Source organism: Prenolepis imparis, unplaced genomic scaffold (assembly GCF_030444845.1).
Source record: "Prenolepis imparis isolate NDT839.2.m4 unplaced genomic scaffold, iyPreImpa1.0 SCAF_12, whole genome shotgun sequence".
In the NCBI taxonomy this organism is placed as follows: Eukaryota; Metazoa; Arthropoda; class Insecta; order Hymenoptera; family Formicidae; genus Prenolepis; species Prenolepis imparis.
In genome coordinates, this window is record NW_028141170.1 from 13,491,039 (window position 1) to 13,510,980 (window position 19,942).

The following is a 19,942-nucleotide window of genomic DNA, read 5'->3' on the forward strand; positions in this document are numbered from 1 at the left end:
TACAAATTATGCGTAAAGATGCAATCATACAAGTTTTTCGTGTGACGTTTTTTGAAACCTATTTCGCGCCCGTGTATTGCCTGCACGATTGAATTTACTGGAGTGTTTGTCGATAGTGCTGGAACATTGGTATCTACGCTTAAGTAACGTCTGCGTAGCAATCTTCTTATTTCTTCAAGTCGCGCGATTCGAACGGTCCGTGACTGCAAATCTCCGATCAATAATTTTGGATTTATTTGTATTTCATAAAATTTCCAAAAAAATCTCCTTGGTTGTGGGTATTGTCCTTTTAGCAAATCGATACATCCATCGCACTCCAACTCCCATTTACTATAAGTATAACATCATTTATTGTATATCCCCTCGGGGTTTACAAGGCGCTTTTCACAAGGAGCGTTCCCGAATCTTTTACAACACACCACCTCTCTTTAACCTGGCCATAGCGACCTTACAATATACTAACAACACCTCTCTCCTTTTCCTTCCTTCTTCCTCTTTCCATTCTCCTTATCTCTTTCTCTCCCATCTCCTTTCTCCCTCTCTCCTTCTCTCCTTCTCCTTAACTCATCCTGCTTTCCTCCTTCCTTTCACCGACTCCGCCTCTTTCCTTTTTCCACAGATCATCTTCCTGTCTCTTTTCCTCCCTCCTTTCTTCCTTTTCCTTTACTCATCCTGCTCTCCCCATCTCTCACCGATTCCGTTTTTCCCTCCATCAGTCCCGAGCAGGCATATGGGGTGATTGGTTCGAACAGGATTCGAACCTGGGACCCACCGCATGTCAGCCAGATACTGAACATGCGGGGCCACATTTCACCCCTAACTCCCATTTACTATAACTCACTTTATCACATTCAGTCGGACGCATTACAAAATTTTTTTTTTCCAACGCAGCAGCAATTTCTAACACATCTTTTTCCAGCGATGCAATGTATTCATCCTGAGTTAGCATCTTCACATCACTCGCCATTTTCACAGCACTTTAAGTGTTTTAATTTTTAAACAGTTTAATGTGTGCAAATAGGACACACACTGCACGATAAAATTTGATTTAGGGAGCATCTACAGTTGCAACACGTTTTCCCTTCAATTAGAGTATATCTTACAGTTTCATGCAATCGCACAGCACGAGCATGCGAGTATATGTCTGCTACTCTATGACACGACACATATATTATAATGTTGCTCCCCTCTTGATTTTAATTCTACATCTCTCTTCATCTCTTCATCTCTCTGTTCTAACTGGAGTATCATCTAGCTCATCATTTTTCTACATCTCCAAAGAGTTTTGCTGATAATGCATGTGCACATCATACTATTCATATACATATAGAACAGGGGCGGGAAAGAAATAATTAAATTCACAGTTTATCAAAAAAAATTTATTTATTACAAGAATCATAAAAAACATCATTTACAGCACATGTTAATATTTCACAATCTATGAGTGATTCGCTATCATACGTATCACTTTCGCGTATCGCTTTTACAGCATCGCATACATTAGTAATATTATTGCGTTGTAAAATAGTTGCAAATTGTTTAAATTTTTCATTCACAAGATGAGTATTTTCACACAGCCAGGAAAACATATGATCAATACATTTTTCAAACTCAAATAAATGTAGTAACGTTGATGGTTTCATGTACAAAGAATTATTGGATAATGTTAATTTTACAATTTTTGAATCGGATATTTTAACAATTTCTATTGTTAGATCTCGAATCCATAATGGAGTTTCAGTTAGCTGTTCAATGTCCGCACGTTTCTGCATTAGTGATTTCCATGTTTCAATATTATGTGGTTGCCTCGATTATCACCAAGAGCTAATTCCACATATGATACAGCTCCAACGCTGATTCCTATTTCCAAATATTTATAGGATGTTGCGGTTAGAGCATATCTTCGCCCAAGTATACGAGTCGCACGCTGAATGCTATAAAAATAATTAGAACAATATTTCAAAAATTATTTAAAAATCATTATTTAAAAATCATTATTTGACAAAAAGAATTGAAACTTACTTGTCACATTTCTTCTTGCACAAAACATTGCTCTCTTGTACTGGAACGTAATAATTCATGCTGGCGGAGTACATTTTAAAAGAACCTTTTCAATCGAGTGATCAATGTGATACTAAATTATTTTTAAATTTTATCCATAATATCCATTGTGATGGGGTGGGGATTATTGCTGATCCGATATTATTTTCAACCAATCAAAGCACCGATGCACAGCTGCTGCTATGACATCAGTCCCAGGTGTTCAAAATGCAACATATTCAAAATTTTCAAACGCCGATGCACGGCTGCTATGACATCATCCTCAAATGAAATGTTAGAATTATTGTCAAGGTCAAAATGTGCAAAATGCAACATACTCGAGTTTTTGAAGTGTCAGTGATCAAATAAAAATGCTGGTAAGGAGGCATACTCTGTCAGTATCTTTGTCAGAGGTTCAGCAAGAGCATCTCAAATATGGCACAATTGGAAGCAAGTTTGTTGGAGCAAGCCACAAGGGTGAATTCGGTGGAAGAATATATTGTGTGGGAACAGCAATGTGACGAATACATCGAATCACTGGAAGAACAAAGTCGAATAAAACGTCCACGATTACCGATCGGACTTCGACAATCGCTTGTCTCCCAAATCGCGAGTCTCGAAGGGTTGAAGAATTCGGTACGCAAACGTTTTGTACACGCAGGTGCCGGAAGCAGTTCGCGAGACATCGGACTCATATGGTGAGAGATTGATACGGCGTTCGAGAGCCGCATCTTGACTGGTGCGGTGATAAACAGCAACCACACCAATCGAACCTCGTCAATTTCTAGAGAAGGCCAAAGACATTGTGATCGGACACGTGCAAAAAGTATTGCAAAAATACCCTAGTGTGAACACTATATTTAATGGCGAGTTCGTGTCGGGCGATAAGCGTGCCAATAAAAGTATCAATACGAAAAACTTTGAAATCTTTCGCACCTCCGATTTGCGTGAATGGTACGAGCGCCGCGTTATCGAGCCCACGCTAGCATCGCTAGAAGAATTTCAGGAACGCGATAGTGGTTGGGCATTGTCGCGAATAATCAATTTAATTGTAAATATAAACAAGTATAATCCAATGCGTGCGGGATGTCACATTAAATTACCGCGAGAAATAATGATGAAGAGAGCAGTGGTGAATGTGCAATCAAAAGACAATGCATGTTTCGCGTGGGCAGTTGTCGCTGCTCTATATCCTGCTGAAAGAAAAGTGGAACGGGAATCTTCATATCCCCATTACACAACAGTGTTGAATCTCCAAGACATTGAGTTTCCAGTGACTGTGAATCAAATTAAAAAGTTTGAACTATCAAACAACATTTCGATAAATGTGTACAGCATCGAAGAAAAGAACATTGTCTCGATACGTCTTTCGGAGCAAAAGAGAGAGAAACACATCAACTTGCTGTACGTGGAAGACAGCAACAGCGTTGGACATTTCACCTGGATCAAGAATCTCTCCCGACTTGTCAGCTCACAATTGTGCAAACATGGTCACAAGACATATATCTGCGATCGGTATGTAAATTTATTGCAAATTATATAAATGTGCAATTGTTTATAATTGTTATTTTACAGATGTCTGCATTATTTCGGTTCGGAAGACAAGTTGCAGTCACATACAGTAGACTGCGGAAAGATGAATGACTGCGCTATCCGGTTACCGAGCGATAGGGACAAGTGGCTCAGCTTCACCAACTACACCAGGAAAGAGCGACTTCCATTTGTGGTGTACGCAGACCTCGAATGTGTGCTGACAAAGACGGATAAGAAGGATGAAGAAAAGAATTTATATCAACATCACCAAGTATTTAGTATAGCATATTATGTACATTGCTCATATGACGATTCATTATCCAAGTATTATTCTCGTCGTAGTGTAGATTGCGTTTCGTGGTTTTCCGAACAACTACAAAATTTAGCGATACGAGTAAAGAATATTTTAGCAACTAACGTCCCCATGGTAAATTTAACATCAGATGAGTGGGAAAAATTTCATAGCGCGACGCATTGTCATATATGTGAGAAACCATTCATGCAAGATGACGATACACGCGTACGCGATCATTGCCATCTGACCGGGCGGTACAGAGGTCCAGCACACTCAAATTGCAATCTAAAGTTTAAAAACTCTTTTTGTATTCCAATAGTATTTCATAATTTATCCGGTTACGACTCACATTTCATAATTAAGGAAATAGCTACAGCGTTCGAAGGAGGAATCGATTTACTTCCAATAACTAAAGAAAAATATATATCATTTACAAAAACTGTCAATAGTACCAACGATGACAAAGATTGGAAAGCTTGCATAAAATTATGTTTTATCGATTCATATAAATTTCTCAATACTAGTCTTGACAAATTGGTATCATTTCTAAGTAAAGATAAACTCAAAAATTTAAAATCAAAATTTCAAAATTTATCCACCGAAAATTTCAAATTATTAACACAGAAAGGTGTCTTCTCGTACGAATATATCAACTGTTTTGAAAGGTTGCATGATACGTGTCTTCCACCGCGCGAATCGTTTTATAGTTCCTTGACCGGTGACACTGTATCCGAGAACGATTACGCGCACGCTGAAAACGTATGGGAGCGGTTCTCCATTCGAACGCTGGGCGAATATAGCGACTTATATTTAAAAACTGATGTTATGTTATTAGCCGACATTTTTGAAAATTTCCGGGATAAATGTATCGAGAGTTATGGGCTCGACCCCGCGTATTACTATACTCTCCCCGGGTATACGTGAGACGCCATGTTAAATATACAAAAATTACGTTCGAACTGTTCACAGACATTGATATGGTAATGTTTATCGAACGGGGTATACGCGGTGGTCTGAGTCAATGTTCAAACAGATATGCACACGCTAATAACAAATACATGCAGTCGTACGATCCATTGAAACCATCTTCATATCTAATGTATTTCGATGTAAATAATTTGTATGGATGGGCAATGTGTCAACCATTGCCTTATGCTGATTTTCAATGGGTCGACGATGTATCTAATTTCGACACATCATCTATCGCGGTCGATTCACCCACAGGCTACATCCTCGAGGTAGATTTAGAATATCCGCAACATCTTCACGACACGCACACTGACCTACCGTTTTGCCCGACACGCGACAAGCCGCCAGGCAAGCGGGAAGATAAGCTTCTCGCAACGCTATACGACAAGAAGCGATATGTGATACACTACCGCAACCTGCAGCAATGTACGCGTCACGGCCTTCGCGTTGCAAAAATACATCGCATATTACAATTCGCGCAATCTCCATGGCTTCGAAATTATATCGAACTTAATACGCAATTTAGAACGCAAGCAAAAAATGATTTTGAAAAAAATTTATATAAATTGATGAATAATGCAGTATTCGGCAAAACGATGGAAAATGTGCGTAATCGGGTTGATGTAAAACTTATCACACATTGGGAAGGAAGATACGGTGCAGAGGCAATGATTGCGAAACCAAATTTCCACAGTAGAAGCATCTTTTCTGAAAATCTAATCGCTGTCGAATTACGCAAACTCGAGGTAAAATTTTATAAACCAATCTATGTTGGCATGTGCATACTCGACATCTCCAAAACATATTTATATGAATTTCATCATGAGTACATGTCACCGCTGTATCATGACAGATGCCGGGTAATGTACACCGACACAGACAGCCTAATATACCACATCGAATGCGAAGATGTGTACGAGAATATAAAGCGCAACCTCGACAAATTTGATACGAGCGATTACACTGCGGACAATGTGTACGGTATACCGCTCGTGAATAAAAAGGTACCCGGTCTAATGAAAGATGAAAACAACGGTGTGATTATGACCGAATTTGTAGAGCTTAGAGCAAAAATGTATGCCTTGCGAGTGGATGGCAAGAAAGATACGAAAAAAGTAAAAGGTGTCAAGAGTAACGTTGTCGCGAGAACGATAACGTTTGATGATTATACGCGGTGTTTGAATGAAGAGATTGAAATGACACGTAGTCAGTCATGTATAAGATCGAAATTGCATGAAGTATACACCATTCGCGAGACGAAAATTGCTCTAAGTCCTCACGATGACAAGCGGTATATCATACCTGAAACCACTGATACATTACCATGGGGACATTATAAAATACCATTGTAAATAATATTTGTTGTAAAATATGTATATTTTGTATAAATATGTATATTATATGTATATTTGTATTTATAAAATTATTGCATAAATATATTGTAAAATAAGTGTACAAATATTTTAAATAAATGTTTATAATACATTATTTTTATGAATCCATGAGTTGTGAGATTTATCCAGTCCCAACCATTTTACATAAACATCATCGCCTTTTTTCCGCAAAACCTTTTCCACGAGATATACATCGGGATTTGCAACATGATGTAACTCGTACTCGTAGAATCCTCCGGCGACGGAATTTCCGCGCGAATCTTCAAGTATATATATCGCAGGATTAGTTTTCTGCACTTTGATAATTTTAAATATTTCGGTAGTCCAATTTGGTGTAAAACCATTTTCGAAGATGGTCTTGAATTTACTCACGCGTACCTGACAGCCTACTTTGAATCTTGCCGGAGCAGCAATTTTTACGTTACTGTATACCGTATTTAAAAGTTTTTCGGCAATCTCCGGAGTAACATCGATAGGTTTCATGCCGATAGTGCGATGTTTTCGCGCATTGTACTCTGCAACGAGTCGGGACAGCGCGTCGATCTACTTGTAATTGCCATTAAGTGTAAACATTTTCCACATATTGTTCTTTAAAGTACGATTAAATCGTTCCACCACTGAGGCTTTCATAACAGAATACGTCGAGTAATGATTGATGTTGTGTTTTTTTACGAGTTTCTGCACATTTGCATTGTAAAATTCTTTTCCTCTATCGGTTTGTACGTTTCTCGGACATCTCTTGCTATCTCGAATTATCTCGGCGATAGCGTCAGCTGTTTCGCGTCCGCTCTTATTCTTGAGCGGCACGGCCCATGCATACTTGCTCAACACATCAATGACGGTGAGTATGTAATTGTATCCTTTGTTGACTCTTGCATAAGGACGCATCTCGACCATGTCAGCTTGCCACAGGTCGTCGTATCCACGTACTATGACGCGTCTACGCGGAAAATTTCTTCTCGCTGGAGCGTGCAATTCTTCCACGAGTAGCTGCTTTTCAGAGGTGTTTGATCGAGGCATATTTGTAATAATGTGATATAATTTTCACGTACAGTTCTTTATGTATCTTTTGATGTAGTCTGCGTTACAGCCATTTTATCCAGCGTCAATAATAGCGCCTGCATATTCCTTTCAAGCCTGATTATTTTTTTCTCAATTTCTTTCTGTTGATCTCTCAAAAGCTTGACACTCGCTTCGACATATCGTTTGTTGGCTGCATCATTATCATCTTCCGGTTGCGCTACACGTCGTATCTTGCGCGACCTTGCGTCATAGCCGGAGACTGTTAGACACAGAGTGTTATCGCGCACGTAATTTCTTAGTAATCCATTCCATTGATAATATGAATTATTATTCGACGTTCCAAGTGATAATCCAAATTTATTAATCGACATTTCGATACCACTAATATTGACAGACTGACTCGTATCGTGGATGTATAACTTATTTTATAATAATACCAGCTTCGTAAAGTTCCTCGATAATCGACAATATTTCATTGCCGTGGGCGTTGTTGCCGGCTTGACGCGAAGCTTCGAGCAATCGCAGACGATCTACCAACTCGTTGGGATCATTCCAATGCACGTAATCAATCTTATTATTGTTTAAGGTCATAGCACGCGGTATACCTTTTCCAGATTTTTTATCAGAGAATAATGGTGCGATTATATATTTATATTGGTATCCCTTGTTACCTAATACTGGATGATTCACATTACCATTTCGTCTGTGCGCATTTGTTCTTATTAATATACTTTTGTAGTTCTGCAAGTCATTTGCAGTATATATTTCATCGTCGGGAATTCTCTTGAAAACTAACTCGTAAAGACCTGCTGTTCCAACGTATTTTGATCCATCAATAATTATATTATCATTTTTATCCACATCGAAATTTTTATTACCGAGCATCATTCCTTTGTCGATAAATTTAACACCGTATACGTAATCCATTTTGGAATTTTTATCTTGACTCAATATAGCTGCCACATATTTTTGAGCAAGTGGACCCAGGTGATTTCGCAATGAATTTTGACCCTCAGATGTTTGTAATGAATGTTGAATTGATGTCACAAGCGATTCAGGTGAAGTCTCGAAAATTTCCTCGATAGATGTCTTATCATGCATTAATTGCCTTGGTTGTACATCTTGTATCGGAGTAGAAGTAGTTGCATCCAATAATTGTTGCATTCGCCTGCTTTTGATTCGCTTCGGAGTAGAAGTTATACCGCTCAATGATATATTTGATCGCTTTGTTTTAAACTCTTTTTTCTCTCCGAGCATACTCGATGATTCAATCTTTTCTTCACCAGACTCAACACCGACTGTATTTTCAACAAGCTGTTTCAGAGGTTCAGAGATTGGTTTAAAATGCCTCTCCAATGCATCGTCCTCCTCCATTTTACCAGTTTTCAAGAAACGATATTTTTTACGGATTGAATCGCTCGTTTCCGCAATCTCTCTCACAATCTTTTCACGATCGTTATTCATCATGTTGCAATTTAGACGTTGCTCGATCAATGTGTCGAAAGCGACTAATTGCTTTGCGGTATTGCAAATTCATTAAATTCTTTTCTATATCGTCCATTAGTCAGCGGACTGTCCTTGTCAATCGCCGCGAATCCATATTTATGTTGCCAACATTTCTGGCAAAAAGCGCGAAAATTATCGTAAGACATATCTGTATTTACGTGATCGTTGTACACATGTTTCAAGTTTGTCCCATCTTGTTTAAATAAAATTAATAAGTTTGCATTGTCACGTATAAGATGCTTGGGTATCTTGGCATACGTTTGACAAAGATAGAAACAGTCGACGCTCGAGTGTCGTCCCATTGCAAAGTACTCTCTTATCATATCTTGCTTGTCGCATGCCACGTCATCAAAGATAAAAATGGAATTCGGAAGCGCCTCACTCGGTGGAATGACATCGCTATTATTAGAGAATGTAAAATAACCAATTTCTTCTATCGGTGATAGCAAATTTTCCAAATATTGATATTTCGGTTGTTGAAGCGATTTCGAGTAAACGTACATGTTCTCGAAGCGAACACCATACGGGCTTTCTATCAAACTAATCAACGTGTTAGTTTTACCGCAATTCGAGGGGCCGCAGATGATACCGCGTATAGTATTTGGTAGCATATTTCCATGTCTGCGTATTTCTTTATCCAACATTAACCGTGTTTTAACATCGAAATTTGTAACTTTGATTATCGTCGATTGCTGAACGAACCGCATGTTTTCTCTCGAATGAATGAATGAGTCATGGAGAGCCTATTTATAGCTGCGCGGAACCATGAATCGCTCAGTACCGAAAAAATGTTTGTTCTGCTAACAAGTGCTTCCGATATTCACGGTTTAAGCGCCGAACAGCTGCAATTTGTGCCAAAAGCATTTTTATTGCGATATGAAAATCACATCCACTACGTGTGGGACAAGCTTCCGGAACACATAAAGGCGGATCGAGAGATTCAGACCTGTCGCCGCTGTTTCAAACATTACAATCGACCGTGGCAGCAAACGCACATCGACGGTCCAGCGCCGATGATAAAGGATTGCAGCGAATGTCAACGAAAATAAGTAGTGGTCTCTTTAATCGCGCGATAAACGCACTTCCGATCGAATTCCATATCCCCGGCTATCAGTTTTGCGGTCCGGGGACTCATTTGGAAAAGCGATTGGCTAGAGGTGATCGAGGTATTAATCCGTTGGATGCCGCGTGTCGCGAGCACGACATTGCATATTCTCAAAGCAACGCCCTCAGAGAACGACACGTTGCTGATAATATACTCGCTGCGAAAGCGCGAAAACGTATTACTGCGAGAGATTCGACTCTTGGTGAAAGAGCAGCCGCTACGACTGTTTGGGCAGCTATGAAAGCAAAGACAAAATTCGGTATGGGGATGAAGACGAAAAAATCTTTGAAAAAGAAGAAACGAATACTGCCTGTGGCGAAGCGTGGTAGTATCTTGCCAATTTTACCTTTGTTGGGAGTTCTCGGTTCGTTGGCCGGTGGAGCAGCGGGAGTCGCAAAGGCTGTGAATGATAGCAAGGCTGCGCAACGTCAGCTTGAAGAAATGCAACGTCATAATCGCGCTATGGAAGGTCGTGGAGTTTATCTCGCTCCATACAAGCGTGGACAGGGATTCTCAATTAAGAAAAAAAAAACGTAAAAAAAAACGCTAAAAGTGCCTGTGGGTGTAACAACTAATGTACAATTGCAACAACTGGCAAGACGTATGCGTATACCATTCTTTAGAGGTGTTTTCATGCGCAATAATTTACCGATAAGCGGTATATGACAAAATGAAAGCAGTATTGTAAATTTGGACGACGTTGATGGTTCCGGTACCCATTGGGTAGCATATGTAAAGAGAGGAAATCGATCAATATATTTCGATAGTTTTGGCAATCTTCAACCACCCAAAGAATTGATGCAATATTTAAATGTTACGAAAATAGAATACAATCACACATCCTATCAAAATTATAATCAGAATAATTGTGGACAATTGTGTTTACGATTTGTTCAAACGACTGATATAAAGCCTGTCAATCCATCATCACGATTCAGTTTGACAACATGTCGCTAACACTAACGTTGACTGGCAAAAGTAGCGTTCTCGCTGTAAGCTACTTTCCAGCTATAGATTTATCGAATGGCGATTATGAGCTCGGTTTAACAGATTTTGAAACTTATCATACGATACCGAATGTAAATTCTAAGAATAATAAATTTTACTTTGATAACGATGACAAGGAAATTACGATACCCGAAGGATCATACGAAATACAAGCTATAGATGAGTATCTGAGATGTGCAATTTCACAATATCCTTCCAATAAAGAGCAGAATGAAGATGCAATAGCGCTTCGCGCCAATCATAATACTCTAAAGAGCGAAATCAAATGCATCTATAGAATAAATTTTAGTAAACCAGACAGCATTGGATCGCTGTTGGGATTCTCGTCGAATCGTATATTGCAACCTCACAAATGGCATGATTCGGATTTACCTATAAATATTATTAGCGTGAATATTATCCGTATAGAATGTAGCGTCACCACTGGTGCGTACAGTAATGACAAGCGCGTACACACGATACATGAATTTTCACCGAGCGTGCCGCCAGGATATAAGATATCGGAAACGCCTGCACAGATCATTTATCTCCCGATCGTCGTACGGAGCATTACTGATCTAACGATACGCATTGTTGATCAAGAAGGACGATTGTTGGATTTTCGAGGAGAGGAAGTTACTGTAAGATTGCACGTACGGCGTCGACAAAATTAGCGTGTGATACTCGTGCTAAATGATACGGAGCACGTAAGAGACAATAATTTTACGAGGTACATTACGAGGGACAATACTTTTGCGAGAGCAGCTGCGGCGGCGGTAGTGAGCGACAATAATCAGAGATCTCGTTACACTAAAAAGAAACTCAGCGCATTGAATCGCGAATTTTTAAAATCATTGGGATTCATCGTACGAAAAGATGATTGATATTTTGAATATTGGTGGTGAACCAGTCTTTGATGATCGTATCGTCAAGGTTGAGACACATACGTACAATCCATACGCCAACTCATCGCTTGGACATAGCGATGAGATACGGATACCTATACACCACCAGGATTTGTACACGTTACCGTGCGAAAGGTTTCTGTATGTTGAGGGAAAGTTGACGGTATCTAAAATAGATGCAAATGAAACGCTGGTATTGGCAAATAACTGCGTTGCATTCATGTTTGATGAAATTCGATATGAACTCGATGGTGTGGAGATTGATCGCAACAGAAACGTTGGAATAACTTCTACGTTGAAAAATTAACTCTCTTTAACTACCGAGAGAAGTAAAATCTTGAAGAATGCCGGGTGGGATATGACGCATAATAGATCATGTGGTGATAGTTGCATGTTTAACTTTTGCGTACCGCTCAACATGTTGTTGGGATTTTACGAAGATTACAAGCAAGTTGTGATTAACGCTCGCCATGAATTAATTTTGATACGTTCGCGCAACGACAACAATTGTCTGTATGGACGTGCGGAAGCTGATATTGAATTGATTAAGATACAATGGCGTATGCCGCATGTAATATTGAACGAAATCAATAAACTATCCTTGTTACGAACATTGGAAAGCGGGCGATTCTTAAACATGAGTTTTCGCTCTTGGGATCTGTACGAATTTCCGCTGTTACATAGTATGACCAAGCATTCGTGGACTATGAAAACCGCCTCTCAGCTGGAAAAGCCGCGATATGTGATCTTTGCGCTGCAGACTGGTAAAAAGAATGTTATGACAAAAGATAATACTACATTCGATCATTGTAAATTAGCCAACGTTAAGCTATATCTAAACTCGGAATCTTATCCCTACGATGATTTAAATTTAGATTTCGATAAAAACAGATGGTCGATTCTGTATGATATGTACTCTCGTTTTCGCAAATCTTATTACGGGTGTGATATGCTGGAATTCCAGCATATCTGTAGAAGGGTTGGGGAGAAGGGAGATGGCAGAGGGTTGTGCGATTTAGGTTGGGGAATGGGATGAAGGGAAATAAATATTGGGCAGATGAAGAGGAGAGGAGGTGTAGAATATGCGGTGGAGGGGTGGAGAATTGGGAACATGTCTGGGAGGAGTGTTTGGGATGGGGAGGGTCGGGGATTTGGCAGGACATGGTAGAGATAGTTTTAGGGGAAGAAGGGGAGGGAGAGAAGTGGCTGAGAGAATTGGAGAAAATCAGGGAAGGGAGGGGGGAGAGATATCGCAAGGGAGCGATGAGGAGGAGGAGAAAAGGGAGAGTGAAGAAAATGAGTGGTGAGAAGGGGAGGGAGAGAGGGGGGAGAGAGAAGGAGAGAATGAGAGCGAGAGAGAGAGAGTGAGAGAGAGAGAGAGAGAGAGAGAGAGAGAGAGAGAGAGACACGTAAACACTCGCATGTAATGGAATAGAAGAAATAAGCCGGAAGCGGAAGTCCCATTAGGTTAAGTATTAGTAAGTTAAGCCATTAGGTTAAGACATTAGGTTAAGTTGTTAGGTTAAGAAGAGAGGTAGGAAGGGGGATAGGCGTGTGTGTGTGTGGAGAGGTAGCCAGCGGCGAGAGGAGGGAATTTTCTTTTGTATTATTTTTTGTATTTTTGTATTATTTTTTTGTATTTTTGTATTTATTGTATCGGCAATTGTTTGCCGATTCTTATGATTTTATACTCTTGTTTTTTATTTTCATGTTATTTTTTTTTTTTTTTTTTTATTATTATTCTGTGTAATGGAGCTGGAGGAGATTGTATACAATGTATGTAAATTGAAACCCTAAGGGGGACAATAAAAATTATATCTATCTATTACGGGTGTGATATTGAGAATGTACTAACTATCGCAAAATTTCTACATTCCGGTCCTCTCGCAGTTATTGATTGTTCGCGACAAAATAAATCTGTCAAAAATTCTACCGTGGACGTGAGAATAGAATTTGAATGTAAGGAAGATGTACCGGCACATACTACCGCCTATTGTCTCATTTTGCATGATCGTGTTGTCGAATATTGTCCGTTGACCAACATAGTTCGTAAAATTACTTAAAGAGCAATTATCCTCCGATATAAAAGATTGAGATTTTTAACAATCGACATCAGTCGTCCAACATTCTTGCAACAATATGGATATACCGACGTTTGTGGATCTACAAGGATTTATTTTCAATAAACAGTTTATTGTGAAGGAAGCGGCAATCCTCAGAAGAGGATTCATTGTTTCACATTATTTTCTCGCATGCCCCGTACCATGGGGTGTGCTCATAAAATCGGAGAGACGTCAAGCCTCATGGTTGACTCGAAATCATCATGGATTGCAATGGGTAGATGGAAACGTTCCATACAGCATGGCTCAGCGTTTGATTATAACAGCTATCGCTGGTATGATACAAGAAGAAGAAGAGTTATCCTCTCTTGTGTACGTAAAAGGTCATGAAAAGCGAGAATGGTTGACCGATATAATGGATGATGCGAGAAACGGTTTCATTATTGAGACCTTGAATGCAGACTATGAAGATATTCCTACCTTAAACAACTTAGATACTACCTATAGCCTACGTTGCGGTAAACATGTAAAAAATTGCGCTTTAGAAAATATATTTAAAATATTTAATTGGTGGTCAAATCATCGCAATGATTCGCCACACCCTTTTTTTGAATAAATTAATATTAAAATAATATTCTCTTTGTTCTCTCTCTCTCTCTCCTTTTCCTTATATGCATACAAGAATTATATGTCCGCATGTGCTCGTATTAATTTCAGTATGCGACACCATTCTTATGTTATAATTTTAAATGTAGTCGATTGAGGTTTGAATGTGGTTGATTCATGTTCGATCGAGGTTCGAAGGTGGTTGATTGATGTTCGATCGATGTTCGAACGTGGTTTGAAAGTGGTTCGAAGGTTGTGTTCGAAGTGGTTGATTGTTGTTCGATCGAGGTACGAACGTGGTTCGAAGGTGGTTGATTGATGTTCGATCGAGGTTCGAAGGTGGTTGATTGAGGTATGAAAGTGGTTCGAAGGTGGTTGATCGAGGTATGAAAGTGGTTCGAAAGTGGTTTGAAGGTGGTTGATCGATGTTTGAACGTGGTTCGATCGAGGTTCGATTGTGGTTCGAACGTGGTTCTATTGACGTTCGATTGTGGTTTCAATTTTAAATATTATTCATATGCTTATTCTCATCATGGAATCTTTGTCTCGGACCATCTGTTTTCTTATCTCATGTACTGAGTAAGCGTTCAAGCTAATTCTTATGTCATACATCTCCTACTTTTCCTACCGAGAGCGGGTCTGTCTCCGCGATGTTCGTCATAAAGTTTTTAGCGTTTGACGTGTCAGTGTCCAATACAATTAAAAAAAAAAGAAAAAAACAAAGGATTTTATTGGAGAGATAGTGCGCCGTGACGATCGGCCCAGGTGGGTCGATATGATATTTCGTGACGATCGACCCATGTATCATGACTTGTGGTATGAGTCAGAGCGTGAGGTGCATATTAGGTGGGTGCGGATAGGTCATGAATGTGACCGATATTATAATGACCTGCTGTGGGGCGACATAGAGGAAGAAGTCCCTGACGGCGAATGGGATGATGTGTGCTGCCTTCGCCAGTTGTTCAGGGAGGAACCTTATCCTCCCGAACATGTCCCGGAGCCATTATGGGCCTAGTAAGTTTTTTCTTTTCATTTATAAATTATTAAAATAATAAATTGATTAATAAAATAAATAATAATATATTTAATAAAAATTTCTGTCATGTAGGAGTTCCGCCTCGCAGCCACCGCCCCACCGCCACCTCGCAGCCACCACCTCGCAGCCACCGCCTCATACCCAAGACGTGATACATGGGTCGATCGTTACGAAATATCATATCGATCCATGTGGTTCGATCATCATGACGCAGCCATCAATGTATTTTATATTTTATATTTAAATTTTATATTAATTATATCAATTTTATTATATTTATATCAATTATATTCATATTTTATATTATTATTGTATTATTATATTTTCATTTTTATATTTTAAATTCACACACACACACATTTTGTAAATACACATACACACAAAATTGTATCATTGCACACACACACACACACACACACACACCTATTTTATAAATAAACATTATTTTAAATATTAAAAAAATATATAATTTATTTTAGAATAGGTCCTCTCCCCTTCCTCAACCTAAAAATATTTATTTAAAAAAAAAATATTAAAAGAAAAAAATATTAATTAAAAAAATTCTCTCTTACGAACGCCTCTCTCTTTGCGTTCTCCTTCGCTGCATCAGCTCTCGCGCTCTCCTTCGCGTCATCTCGTTACCTCTCGTCATCTCGCTACCTCTCGTCATCTCGCGCTATCTCTCACGCTCTTGCGATATCTCTTTCGCGTGCGCCTCGCGCTCTCCTTCGCGAACGCCACGCGTCATCTCGCTACCTAGCCATCTCGCACTATCTCTCTCGCTCTTGCATATACGCCTCGCTTGCGTCATCTCTCTCGCGTGTGCCTCGCGCTCTCCTTCGCGTTCCTCTCTCCCCGCGGACCCCTCACCTTAAAAACTTCATGCGGACCCCTCGCGGACGCTCCCCCTCCCCGCGGATCCCTCGCGGACGCTCCCCCTCCCCGCGGACCCCTCGCGGACCCGGCACCTAAATCGCGGACGCTTCCCCCTCCCCGCGACCCCCTCGCGGTACATCGCGGTACATCGCGGACGCCTCCCGCGTGACGTCATTCCCCCTCCCCGCGTGACGTCATTTCCCCGCGCCCTGGGTTCCCCCCCCCCTCATTGCCCCTGGGTTAGAATCGGCATAGTATATCTACTTAGATAGATCATTAAAATTTTTGATTACATATATATTTTTAATTAAAAATCCGATTCATGTGTTGTGTTTGATGTCGTTTTAATAACTGTAAACATATTTTATTAATTTATTATTACAATTACTTTTAAAAAGGTAAAAAAGACTGTTTTAGTTTTTATATATTTTATAAGACATTTAAATATTTGTAAATTATTATTATATATAAATAAATAAAGGTCTGCAGATGCTCGTCGAAAACGAGAACGAGAACGAGTAAAGAGCAAGCGAGATGATCGTATTGTCCAAGAGTTTCGCAATCTTTTACGCGAAGTTTTTTCTACTTACAGTACTTCACGAATATACAGGGTGTTTGTTTATAAGTGTCCGAGCAAATATCTCGCAACTGATCAAAGTTAAAAGAAAGTTTAATAAGAGAAATTTGCACGGCTTTGTGTCAGCTCGTAAACGATGCATAGTAGCAATTTTTTACTAGATATGATTTTGATTGCAAATAACTTCTACTATGTAAATATGCAAAAAAATTATAGGTATCCATTTAAAAAAACTATGTTGACCTTTATAACTCGAAAAGGTCACGAGTAAAAAAAAATTTTTTACATGCACTTTGTAGCTGATTCAAAGCCGTGCAAATTTATCTTATTAAACTTTCTTGTAACTTTGATCAGTTGCGAGATATTTGCTCGGACACTTATAAACAAACACCCTATATACAATACATATGTCATTTTACCCTGAAAAATAAAATTTGTATAATTCGCAATTTATCGAGTTGAAAATAATTTTAATGGATTAATAAGATTTTTGCGATTAAAATGACACCAAATATGACATAAATCGGATGATTTTTAATTAGTTATGTAATCAAAATTTTAATTACCTATCTAATTAAAAATCATCCAATTTATGTCATGTTTGATGTCATTTTAATCGCAAAAATCTCACTAATCCATTAAAATTATTTTCGATTCGATAAAATATAAATTGAAAGTTTTAATTTTTATAAGATGTTTATACATTCGCGTGAATTATTGTAGATAAGAAAAATGTTCTCGATGTCATCGAAGCGAGAGCGAGAACGAACAAAGAACGAGCGAGATGACGCATCATCAAAGAGTTCCGAAGTCTCTTTCGCGAGGCTCCCTTTAAATATAATCTTTCATATCATATGTCATGTTACTATAGAAAATAAAATTTTTGAATTTCGCGATAAATTGATTTAAAAATAATTCTAATGGATTAATGAGATTTTTGCGATTAAAATGACACCAAACACGACATAAATCGGATGATTTTTAATTAGATAGGCAATTAAAATTTTGATTACATATCATATAAAAATTATCCGATTTATGTCGTGTTTGGCGTCATTTTAATCGTAAAAATCTCATTAATCCATTAGAATTATTGTTAAGTCGATTAAATGCGAAATTCAAAAATTTTATTTTCTATAGTAACATGTAACATGATATGTAAGATTATATTTAAAGGAAGCCTTGCGAGAGAGTAGACTTCGGAACTCTTTGATGATGCGTCATCTCGCTCGCTCTTTGTTCGTTCTCGCTCTCGCTTCGACGACATCAGGAACATTTTTTTATCTACAATAATTCACGCGAATGTATAAACATCCCAGAGAACATTATTACGTCTTTAAGGCGTCTAAAAGACGTTTTAAAATTACTAAGATGTCTTATAGGACTATCCGAAAGACGTATTTATAACGTATTTAAGACGTCTTATGTCCCGATTTATGACGTCTTTGAGATATTATTCTAAGATGTTTCTAAGACATCTTATATTCAATTTAAGACGTCTTATATTCAAATTTAAAACGTCTTTAAGACGTCTTATTTTTACTTTTAGGATGCTTTTTGGATATTTCGGTTGGTAATAATGTTTATATTTTAAATATTATTGTTTTATATATTTATATTTCATTTTAACAAATAAATAACAATTTTGTTTTATATATTTTTTATTTTTTATTAAATAATTTTTACATTGTAAAATTACATAAATTTTGCATGCATATATTTTATTTTTTTTAAATGTAATTTATTCGGTCGCTCGCATGCCGCAACCACTCTAGGATAGAGAACCTCAAGGAGAGAGAAGCGACAACTGGTCACGTGACCAGCTATTCGTGATTGGCTGGCATAATATGTACTATTTGGACATTGCGACGCCAATGCAGTATAACCTCACAGTACGTCACACATTTGATATTTTTCGGTGTGCACTGCGTATACTGCATTGGCGTCGCAATGTCCAAATAGTACATATTATGCCAGCCAATCACGAATAGCTGGTCACGTGACCAGTTGTCGCTTCTCTCTCCTTGAGGTTCTCTATCTTGGATGACTTTTTGTACATCGAACAAAGTACACTTGTCGGTGTCCGAGATATATCCTGAAATACAATTAAATACAAATTATATAAATAGTTTTATACAAGATTTAGGATCTGCGCACAATAGACAAAATATTAAGAATAAATATTAAATATTAGGAATAATAATTATTTTAAAATAATAAAATCGAAAAAACTCTGATATAAAAATACAAATTCGGGTATAAAAGGGCTCTTATTACAGTTTATTAGCCCTTTTACTAGTCTTTCATATCCGCATTTGTATTTTTATATCAGTCTTTTCAATTTTATTATTTTAAAATAATTATTATTCCTAATATTTAATATTTATTCCTAATATTTTGTCTATTGTGCGCAATGCCTTAAGCAACTAAATGAGATAATCTCATACGTTTTTAAACATAGCAGATTTGCTCGCTCTATGAGTACATTTATACGGCACCCTTAATCGGGTTTAATAACATCCGTAGTTGTAAAACTGGCCAATCACAGCCGTTCCATTCTTTAGGGAAATGGCTGTGATTGGCCAGTTTTATAACTACGGATGTTATTAAACCCGATTAAGGAAACCTGATTAAGGGTGCCGTGTAAACGTACTCTATGAAAGCGATTAATGATGTCATTGACCATTTCTCTGAAGAATAAATGGCTCTGATTGACTTATACATATATATGTACATAATTTTTTTAAATAGAAATAGTAATATATTATCAATATAAATCAGATTGAAAAATAAGAGTAAAAGTACAAAATTACCAGTAATTATTGTTGCAAATCCTGTATCTCGTATAGCTGTTGTTGCTTTTTGTCCTGTCCAGGACAGTTGGCGACACAAAATATCTGTCAACATATATTTTAATATGTTGCGCACTTTGTTGGCATATGTTTTGCCTCCAATTTTCGCGATTTTATTTTTCTGTAACAAAAAAATATCATATATGTACATTTAATTATAATAAATTATATCAAAAAG

The 19,942-nt window shown here is 38.1% G+C and overlaps 1 protein-coding gene across 1 annotated transcript; it reads left to right on the forward strand.

Annotated features, from left to right (window-relative positions):
* Window positions 1-1,729: 1,729 nt before the first annotated feature.
* Window positions 1,730-15,438, forward strand: LOC145943362 (uncharacterized). Its single transcript, XM_083050883.1, has 4 exons — window positions 1,730-1,740; window positions 3,376-3,555; window positions 3,616-3,768; window positions 15,270-15,438. Exons 1-4 carry the CDS (start codon window positions 1,730-1,732, stop codon window positions 15,436-15,438), a joined length of 513 nt encoding a protein of 170 aa, XP_082907009.1.
* Window positions 15,439-19,942: the final 4,504 nt, after the last annotated feature.

What these genes read in the sequence shown, in the direction of transcription:
- LOC145943362 (XM_083050883.1), top strand. An exon ending in AAGACATATATCTGCGATCG is followed by an intron (nt 3,556 to 3,615) that starts GTATGTAAATTT and finishes GTTATTTTACAG; the next exon opens with ATGTCTGCATTATTTCGGTT. An exon ending in GAGCGACTTCCATTTGTGGT is followed by an intron (nt 3,769 to 15,269) that starts GTACGCAGACCT and finishes GGTGCATATTAG; the next exon opens with GTGGGTGCGGATAGGTCATG.